At 39.5% G+C, this 10,466-nt stretch overlaps 1 protein-coding gene across 2 annotated transcripts in view; it reads right to left on the bottom strand.

The window, feature by feature from the left end:
• Positions 1-10,466, bottom strand: part of Ctnna2 (catenin alpha 2) — a 1,157,068-nt gene that overhangs the window by 236,101 nt on the left and 910,501 nt on the right. For both annotated transcript variants that reach the window (XM_060383518.1, XM_060383519.1), the window contains exon 9: positions 7,140-7,292. In XM_060383518.1, coding sequence (XP_060239501.1) covers positions 7,140-7,292 — 153 coding nt within the window. The remainder of the gene's footprint in view (positions 1-7,139; positions 7,293-10,466) is intronic.

Genomic DNA, 10,466 nt, shown 5'->3' with positions numbered 1-10,466 from the left:
GTCATGTGGCTGACTGGAAAAAAAAAATGAGTACCAACAAGTGAGCTTGCAGTCTGAGGAGAGAGTGTGTCAAGCAAACCACATAGGCTCTGATAAAATGTTGGTCTTTGGGGCTCGAGATATGATTCAGTGGCTAAAATCCCTTGCTGCTCATCCAGGCATGTGATAAACTCTAACAGGCTCTCACACCTAAACGTGAATAAAAAAATAAGTTTGAAAAAATGTTGAGCCTTTATGTGTGTTCGTGTGTGTCCTTCATGCATGTATGTGCACTTGTCAGTGCATGCACATCTAAAAGCCAGAGGTCAGCACCCAGATATCATCCCTCCATTGCGTTCTACTTTTCTTTTATGTTTAATTCTTTATTACCTTAATTTAGTCAGCAGGACATGTCCATAACTATTATACCAAGGTTTAGACACTCCATTTTGCCCACCATTTGTCACCTATGTAGATGAAATTTGTGGACATTTTTTTTTCTTTCTTTCTTTTTTTTTTTTTGCTTGTTTTTTTTTTTTAATTACACTTTATTTACTTTGTATCCCCCTTCTAGTTCCCTCCCTCCTCCCCTCCCAACCCCTCTCTTCCTCCCCCTTCTCCATGCATGCCCTTCCCCAAGTCTACAGTAATGGGAAGAGGGACTGCTTCTGAAGTGAACTGATTGGCCTGCTCTTTGATCACTTCCCCCTGAGTGGGGAGCAGCCTTACCAGGCCACAGAGGAAGACAATGCAGTCACTCCTGTTGAGACCTAACAGACTAGGATCAGAAGGAAGAAAAAGAAACCCTCCCCTACCAGCGTTCTACTATTTTTTTTTTCTGGAACCAGATTAGTTTTTTGTAATTTATTTATTTTTTATTAATTACACTTTATTCACTTTATATCCCTCCATAAGTCCCTCCCTACTCCCTTCCCTATCCCACCCTCCCTCCCCCTTCTTCACTCATGCCCCTCCTCAAGTCCACTGATAGGTGAGGTCCTCCTCTCCTTCCTTCTGATCTTAGTCTATCAGACCTCATTAGGAGTGGCCGCATTGTCATCTTCTGTGGCCTGATAAGGCTGCTCCCCCCCTCAGGGGGAGGTGATCAAAGAGCAGGCTAATCAGATTATGTCAGAGGCAGTCCCTCTTCCCATTACTATGGAACCCACTTGGGCACTAAACTGCCATGGACTACATCTGTGCAGGGGTTCTAGGTTATCTCCATGCATGGTACTTGGTTGGAATATGAGTCTCTGGGAAGACCCCTGTGTTCAAATTTTCTGGTTCTGTTGCTCTCCTTGTGGACCTCCTGTCCTCTCCAGCTCTTACTATTTCCCACTTCTTTCATAAGATTCCATGCACTCTGTCCAACAGTTGGCCAAAAGTCTCAGCATCTGCTTTGATAGTCTGCAGGGCAGAGCCTTTCAGAGACCCTCTGTGGCAGGTTCTTAGCTTGTTTCCTGTTTTCTTCTTCTTTTGATGTCCTTCCTCTTTGCCTTTCTGGATGGGGATTGAGCATTTTAGCAAGAGTCCTCCTTCTTGATTAGTTTCCTTAGATGTACACATTTGAGTAGGTTTCTCCTATATTACATATCTATATGAGTAAGCTGTCCCAGAGCAGAAAGAGGTATATATTCACTTTACTTATTTTTTAAGGCAAGGTCTCCCACAAGAACCTGAAGCTTGCTGTGTTCAGCTGGACTGACTGGCCAGCAAGCCCCTATCATCAGCTTCTCTTTCATCATCACTGGGGTTACACACACGGTGCCACACCCAGCATTTATACTGGTGTTGAGGATTTGAATTCTTCTGATCCTTGTGTTTATGTGGCAAGCCCTTTACCCAAGAGGAGAGATGGGGAAAGAAAGCTTGTGCATGATCTCAGACAGAGCAAGCACCTGAGCTGATTAAGGTTTTTCAGAAACCAGCTCACTATATCTGCTGCATGCAAAAGGACTAGAGGGTCCAGGAGAAGGAGAATGGCTCCTCACAGCACAAAGTGAGCGGCTTTTCTTAGCAGTAGAGCGGGGGAGAAGGACTGTCAGGCAAGTTGACTGGGAGGCCAAGCAATGAGAGAAGCGAGTGTGGAGGCTCAAGACAGCTGGACTGGTTTTTGCATCTCATTTTCAAAATTAGTTTGTATTTTCATTGCTGCAATGCAGATTTTGCCCCCAATTTACATCCTCTACCACCCCCAAGCACATTACTTTGGTAGAGAGTTGCCATAATTTGCATTCCATTTCTGCAAAACTCCATTCAATTTGCTTGGAAATGAGGTCCAACAGGTGTCCTCATATCAGCGCTGCACATTCTGAATTGGCCCACCCTGGAGTCCTTGGTTAACCCACAGAGAGATTGGATACTAGAGATCAGGGGAAATATTCATATTTATTTTATTTAGTTGCAGTGAGATATCCTGCAGTAGCTGGACTTAAAACCAGAAAAGAGCAGATCTGGCCAGCTGAATTCCGCCAATCATAAGATCCCGGTGGAAGCTCACCTACTTTTATTATATATTTATAACACTGTGAATTAAAAACAAGTTTACCAAATGACCCTTCTAAAGTCAATTACAAAAAGCCAAAAATTCTTCATATTCATATTTTACCAATATTTTTTTGCACTAAATGATTGCTAAGGATTTTCTAATTGTGGTGATAGGTTGTGACAAGCCTCATTTAATAGCATCCACTTTCTGGGCTGGCAAGATGGCTTCATGGGTAAAGGTGCTTGCTGTCAAGCCTGAGGAACTAAGTTCAGTCCCAGAACCTACATGGTAGAAGGCAATTTACTCCCTAAGTTTTTCAACAACCTCCACATGCATACCCTGCTTTGCACTCTGTACACACACACACACACACACACACACACACACACACATGAATGAATAATGGGAATAATAAAGATGGAAATAAGTATATTATCAAAGTGTTTTTGAAACAGCACTTACTTCTGTGAAAACCACATACTAAAGTAAAGTAGCAAACAAATATTTTAAAAATAGAAACAGTTGGGAAATTGAATATAACTAAAATCTAGAGTCAAGAAATATTGAAGGACTAACATTACTGTCATGAAGTTAAGCTAGGAAAGAATTCCTGTTTTTTTTCTAGTCAGCTGGGTCCTTTAACATTTTAAGAACGTGCTGTCCCACTCTCTGCTGTCAAGGGTGGCGTGTCCAATGGATGCCCTGTGTGTGAGCACGAAGAGGAGACACCAGGTGAAAGAGCCACAGAAGCACATGGAGTTCTCAGCAGCTTGTCTTATTTCTGGCAGAGCTGATGCTCAGTTTGGCCTGCTGAACATGCCTAAATGTCAGATCCTTGTACAAGTTCACCTTACACGCCGAGCCACTCGCAATGCGGAAACCCAGTGCTGCCAGTGAATAAGCACATCTCTGATTTGAAATGTTAACCGCAGCAGCAGCGACAAAAATTAACCAACAGTCTTACCTAACTCATTTCATTCCTGGATTTCCACTTACAGACATAATGACTAGCCCCTGAGAGACTCACTTCCCACCTGGGAAAAATTTATAAAAGAAAATGCAAACTAAAATAATTTGTCCAGCATGGCAGTGCACATCTGCAATCTCAGCCTTCTGGATACGGGTGCTAGTGTATCTAGAGTTTGACGCTAGACTGGCTCACATGACGAACACCTCTCAATGACAACAACAATCACAAAGTTTTCTAGAAAGTATGGAAGAAACAGCACAGATGTCAAAGTTCAAACTAAGCTGAAAAGAGTTGGTCACTGAGAAGAGCCTGGCTTTCCTCGTGTCACCAGGCTCAGCTTCCTGATATTTGTTCATTCTTAAAAGAGGACATGACATTGGGGGGTGAGTATGTATGGGGCAGTGTGCGGGGAAGAAGGTGGTAGACATATTTCATTAGCAATGTGAGGACTGAAAAACAAAGAATGAATAGTAATTCTTGTCACACATGCATAATAAAGATATTAGGAGTAGTATCATCAATTTTATGTCAGTAGATTAAATGAAAATAAACAGTTCCTAAAGGCAACATAGTAAAACTGAGCTAAGCAGGAAAAAAATTAATCAGTCTTTAAAAATATGTTCTCAAATAAAACCCAAGGTTCACATTTCTTTACCAGTGAATTCCTTGAAATGTTTTTTTTTGAAGATAATATTAGTGTGTGTATTTTGTATGTGTGTGTATTTGGATAATATATATAACATAAATATTAAAATATATAAATATAATATATTTTTAAAATGTAGCAAGTATTTAACATCATTTTTATTTATGCACAACTTTAAAATTGTATGTATATTGGCATGTGTCCCTGTGCATGTGCACTCATATACATGTATGTACATGTATAAATAAGCCTGAAGGCTACTTTTAATATTGTTTTTTTTTTCTTCAGTCTCTCCCTACTTTAATTTTTGAGATAGACAAACTTGATTTGATGATACTTGCTTCTTGCTCACCCCACAAATCCTGCAGCAGTGGGATTGCAGGGATAGGCTTCTCTGAGTATATACCAGGGATCAATCTCAGATTCTCAAGGTTGCCTACTAAGCCCCTTATCACATTAGACATCTGTCAGCCCACATCTATAACATTAAAATATAAATCTCCCTTAGGAAATGAGTAATGGAACTAAGTTGATCTATGTGCAAATAACATCCTGCACAGAAAAAGAAGAGAAATTTCTTTACTGAGATCTAGACATATCACACATTTATGTTAACAACACATTGTGCTAGAGCCTGGGCCAACACAATAAGAATGCAAGGCATAAAAAAATAAGCAAGAATTAGCAAAGATGAAATGTCACTGTCCTAATTTATAAGCACATGATTTTGTACACTAGATGCTGCTAAGGGTAGAAACTTGTAGAATTAGAGCATGAACTTACAAAGGTCAGTGAACGTAAAATCATGTAAAACTATCATATCATAGACATAAAAATTAAAAAAACAAACAAGTCTCTGAATTCAAAAAGGTAACTTTTTCAAAGTAAAAACAGACTTTACTTAAAGTTGGCAAACCACAGTAATTGTTTGAGTCCAGTCCACGTACTTCGCTGCTTCCACTCTGACATCAAGACATTCCAGGATGTTGCTGGCTGCTGAGCCCATCATGCTTGGTGAGGATAACTAAAGCAGGGAAAGAACAATTTTCTGGCATGGGCAGCTAATTGACCTAAGGTCTCTGCCCCTGACACAAGTAGGGGATCAAAGATATGAGCTAGATTCATCTACAGTGAACACAAAACCATGAAAATAGGGAAGATGAGGAATGTGGTCTGTCACAAAAGGAGGAAGAATGATTAGAAAAGGCAGCTCATGCACTCTGACCTCAGGTCTATTGAACATCACATCAGAATTCCAAAAATGTATTCCAAATTAGGCCATGCACATAATTAGTGATCTTGAAAGTGCTGAATGCAGGAAACGTTTACCATTCAATGTTAACTTGGATCTTTTTGCACACAGTGTCGACCAGCGATTAGTATTTTCCACAAATACTACAAGTCTTTATAGGAACTACAATACCTCATGTAGGAAGGCATGTTCATGTGTCAAATATTATCTGGTTTCATATGAATATTTAAATCCTTACAGCATTCTTTCAATAACTCTGTTTTCTTCTCCTTCTTCCATTCCCCCACTCAACTCTCAACTCTTTATCTTCTCCTTGACTCCCAAATAAAACAGTGCACCTGTTTTGTTTTATTTTTTTTCATCGGCTTGCATTTGTATAACCCTTCAATGATTTTATTCCTATTATAAATCAGAGGGAGAAGGCACCACAGTGGTGGTGATAGTGATACGAAATGCTCATGATCTGTAAGTCTTGACCTGGTGCTTTAAACCATCCAGACTTCCCAGCATCCTCACCCTTCTGAGACTCTTTCACACATTTCCTGATTAAGATGCCTAAGTTTCTTTTTTTTTTCCTTGAGAACATATCCCTAATTCTGTTTTTGCCAAAATACAGCCATTCACTTCCTAAATCCGGACAGCATAGATACTATTCCCCTCCGGATAGTGTTCCAATATCACTGGGTAGAATTTTGGATTATACTAAAAATCCCACCTATTTCTCAACCCCATAGAATATACTTATTATCCTGAACTTACATTAGTACTGGCCTCAAGATCTTCCACAGGAGTCTAAACAGCTGTTTAGAAAAAAATGGGATTTCTCCCCCCGACACACACACACAAATTCAGTATGTGACCAGTGTGGTGGAACTCCTCCTCCCCCAACCCCTTTTTGCATGGCATAGCCATTCCTATCTTGAAACCACAGCAACTATGATTACCCTCACAAAGTCCTTATAAAACTGGACCTTTGGACATTCTCTCATAGAAGGGGAGGGTGGTCAGGTCATTAGAAAGTCACCTGAATGTTCAGAAACTCCCTCTTCTCTGCCTCATCAAGCTTTGTAGAATACTGCTCTAGTTGCTGTGGTCTCTGTATGTGCTGGAAAACATAAATGCTCAAAGCCTAACTGAGAGAGGCACTCCAGGTCTGCAAACTTCTGAGGTCATGCCCGTGCTGGGATGAGCATTTCAGTGATTCAGTTACTAGGGGAAGCTCCTGTAGTTAACGCCTTATCCGTGTACTTGTAAGGAATTCCCAGAGTCTCACCGGTTCACCAAGCCAGACTTGGATGAAATAATTTCCTTGGCCTGTCCTTAGTGCCCTATCTATCAACAGACATGTGCTCATGTCTCTCTGGTAAAACTTACATGATCACCTGGCAATCTTGGCTTTAGTACACGCAGGAGAATGGAGAGTGAGGAGGGTGGAAAGGAAACAAATTTTAAAATTTCCATTTGGAAATCTTCATTCTACTCCTTCTAATCAAACCTGCCATTTGGTACTGGAGAATCCTGACTGCTACAGTTCCAGCCTCTGCCAATTGCTCAGGAAAATTAGCAGAGATGGTTCGGCATATGAAGAGTCATAACACACAGCAAGGTAGGATGGCTAATCACTTGTTTCCTCTGAGAGGAGCAAAATACTCAAAAAGTCAAGGCAAAAAAGCTTCTAGTACTTGACTTGTCAAAGAAAACCACAAAACAGCAGTCTATCAAAACTTCAAGAACCATGTGTTGAGAAATATTGTGCATCTATGTCTTGTATCATGAGACCTGGGTCCCAAGGTCTGTGACTCACCTCCACAAGTTTGTTGGCATGTTCACGAAAAACCTGGGCATACTCCTTCACCTCCTTTTCATTCCCACTCTTCGCAGCCTCAATGAGAACCAGCAAAGGGACATTGGTTTCCAAGAAAGAATCTGATATATGATCCATCACAGCTTTCCGAAGCTACAGTTCAAAACAGAAGCAGACAGACATTAGGAATAGAATTGTCAATCTTCCTAAGCCACTGTCAAGCTTTCCTTACAATGTAAACAATTCTGATGGTCAGTTTTAATTGGCAATTTTACACAACTTCGAATCTGCTGAGAAAATTGTCTCAGTGAGAGATTGCCTGGATCAGGTTGGCTTGTGGAGATATTTTTGGGGAATTATCTTGATTGTGTTCATTGATGTAAGAAGATCCGGGCTACCAAAGGTAGGACTGTTGCTTAGTCAGGGAATTCTGGATGATATAAATGTGGAACAGGGTATGCTGAGCACTAAGAAACATACACACATTCATTATCTCCCTGCTGTTGACTGTGGATGAGACTAGATGCTTTAAGCTCCTCTTGCCTTGACTTGTCATAGTGACTGACTGCAATCTGGAATTATAACTCAAACAAACCCTTTCTCCCCACAGTTGTTTTTTGTCTGGATGATGATCGTAGTAACAGAATTGAAGCTAGAAAAATAATAGTCCAACACCTTTTGAATTTTCTCTTATTGTATCAAAGAAAAAAAGGTAGACTGGTATATGTCTGTTTAGGGACTACATGTATTATACCTCTTGAAAATTACATACACAGACTGTAGCTCAAATCGTTGACCAAAGATCTGTTCTCATCCTTCACTGAACTGTATGTTTGGCTCTAAGAACTGAGTCCTGGTAACATTGAAGAGCTCAGGCTCTTCTTCAGTGTAGACCTTTCAGTACCAACCAGCCATTGGAGAGAACTTCCAACGGGATGTTGAGCCCTGAAGCCACCCCATGAAACTTCATCACTGTGTGCCTCCATGCCCTTTTCACATTCACTTTTTTTTTCTTATAGAGGGAAAACAGGAAATATCTGACAATCATAAAAATATTCCAGCTCAGGTGCTATGGCGATGTAGTTGTATGTTCTAGGAAAAAAATACTTAGAATTATGTTTCAAGGTAAGAATAAACAAACCCAAATCTTCTAACAATGCATAATTACACACCATTCCAAAACTATTAAAATAAGTGGGGCAGGTGCACAAAAACAAAATAAAACTATCCCTGAGCAATCAAATTGCTTCTACTTTGTTCATAATCATCTGAATATATATGGACTGCAAATAAAAATAAACATGAGAGGGATGGTAAACAATCTGTACATTTCCCAAATCAATTTATTAATATCCATCCAGGAGGATTTGGGAGAATTTTGACAACATGGCACACTCACTTGTGACTGCTCAGAAGTGTTATGAATGAAACCCTGTTCTTTTGGGTACTAATTAGCATAAAGGATGCATTTGCATACGTGTGAGTTGGTTTAGCTTCCCTCTGAATTGCTTTGACATTTCTCCTTGTAAGCTACAAGAAAGATGATGTGAAGTTAAGGTCACTACAAAGCTCATTTGGCAAAAGCATAAAAAATTACCTTCTGGAAATAATAGTGGTTACTTGTGATGTTATCTGTTAGGGGTATATATCATGCCGACACTCAAGTAATTTCTTTGCATATTCTGTTTTTTGAAGTGATTCAACAATATTATAAAACAAGGAGCATTGTTAATGAAGTTCTCCAAGTGAAGGGCTGGGACTCAGATTAGTGCAATAACTTGCTTTCCATGCTGACTGGCAAGGAAAAGAAATAGCCAAAGAAGACCTAAAGGGAGCTTCACAGGGAACATTTCAAACTAGCCTGCCACAGCTGCTTCAAGCACATCGATTCATGTAGAGAAGAAACAAGTAGAGATATAATAAAAAATGACTTTCAGGGCCAAGACAGACAAATATGAGAGTCTACATAAGGAATAAGCTAGAGGAAAAATAAGAAGGGTATCCCAACAACCAGGCCACATTTTTAATACCTACAAAAGGAGCTGAAAAAGGAACTCTACTCAGCTCGAAAAGCCACCTGTATTAACTCTTTCTAAACTCTTAGGCAGAATTTTCTTACAGATATGACACATCAGAAAACATCACAAAAAGCTGCAAAGAGTAGTTTGTCCCAATATCCATGAAAACTATAACAGAAAGATATGTCTATAGAACAGGTAAAAACGGTAACCTTAAATAAAAGGTAACATACCATTTTAAATTAAATAAAGGACTTTATAGACAAAATATAAGGTATGAAAAACACAAATTGCTGTAAGAAACAACTGGGAAATAGGCATTACAACTGATTCCTGTGATCCCAGTACTGTTGAGGTTAAGGCAAGACAATAACCATGAACTTGAGTCTACCTTAAGCTAGATAATGAATCCCAGGCTGGTCTGAGCTACAATATAGGAACCTCTCCAAAACATAAGATTGGAGAAATAACTCAGTGATTTAAGAGCATTCTTGGCACTAGCAAGGAATGGAGTTCAGTTCCCAGTAGCCATGTTAGGTGAGCTACAGCCACCTGTAACTCCAAGTCCCTGACCTGAAGGAGACAAAGCAGTGAACATTTCAAATTAACCTGCCATAGCTTCTGGTAGAGCAGAGCTTCACACAGAAAAGGGAATAGCGAGGGTACAGTAAAAAATAAATAAATAAACTTGACATGAACAAGGGAAAGATAACAGAAGGAGAAAGACCACATAAGGGACTAACCTTCATAGGCACTGCGCATAAACACACACACACACAAATAAAATAAAATAAAATAAATCTTTAAAAAGAAATAATGAAGAATTACACCAAAACAGAATTGCAAATAGTCAAATTAAAATAAGTTGAAACAAAATGAATAAACACCGTATCAAGTGCCTTACAAGGTAAAGAAAAGGGGAAAAAATCAAAATAAAATATTGGCAAGAGCTTAAAGGCGATGTGAGAAAAGATGACAAATCAAAATAGGAAAAGAAATTCAATACATGGCTTGAAGGCATCCCTGAAGAAAGAAATTCAAAGCCATTTTAACTGCCTATATGAAGACTCATAAAACAGGAAATTGCAGCAGACACAGAAAAGCTGTTCATGTATTGAACCCTGCCTTTCCCCACCCCAAATAAAAGATCAACAACAACAAATATGCATCCTGGTATGAAAGTGTGTACCTACAATCTGGGCCCCAAGGGAGACTGATGCATGAGTTTAAGGACTAAAGAGAAAAAAAGGAAAATGTGAAAGAGAAAAAGAAAGAGTGAGAAGGACAGAAGCGAGAATTAAATATTAGA

This window comes from Meriones unguiculatus, chromosome 5 (assembly GCF_030254825.1).
Source record: "Meriones unguiculatus strain TT.TT164.6M chromosome 5, Bangor_MerUng_6.1, whole genome shotgun sequence".
Classification (NCBI taxonomy): Eukaryota; Metazoa; Chordata; class Mammalia; order Rodentia; family Muridae; genus Meriones; species Meriones unguiculatus.
The sequence above is the reverse complement of the archived record's forward strand: the minus strand, read 5'-3'. Positions and strand labels throughout refer to the sequence as shown.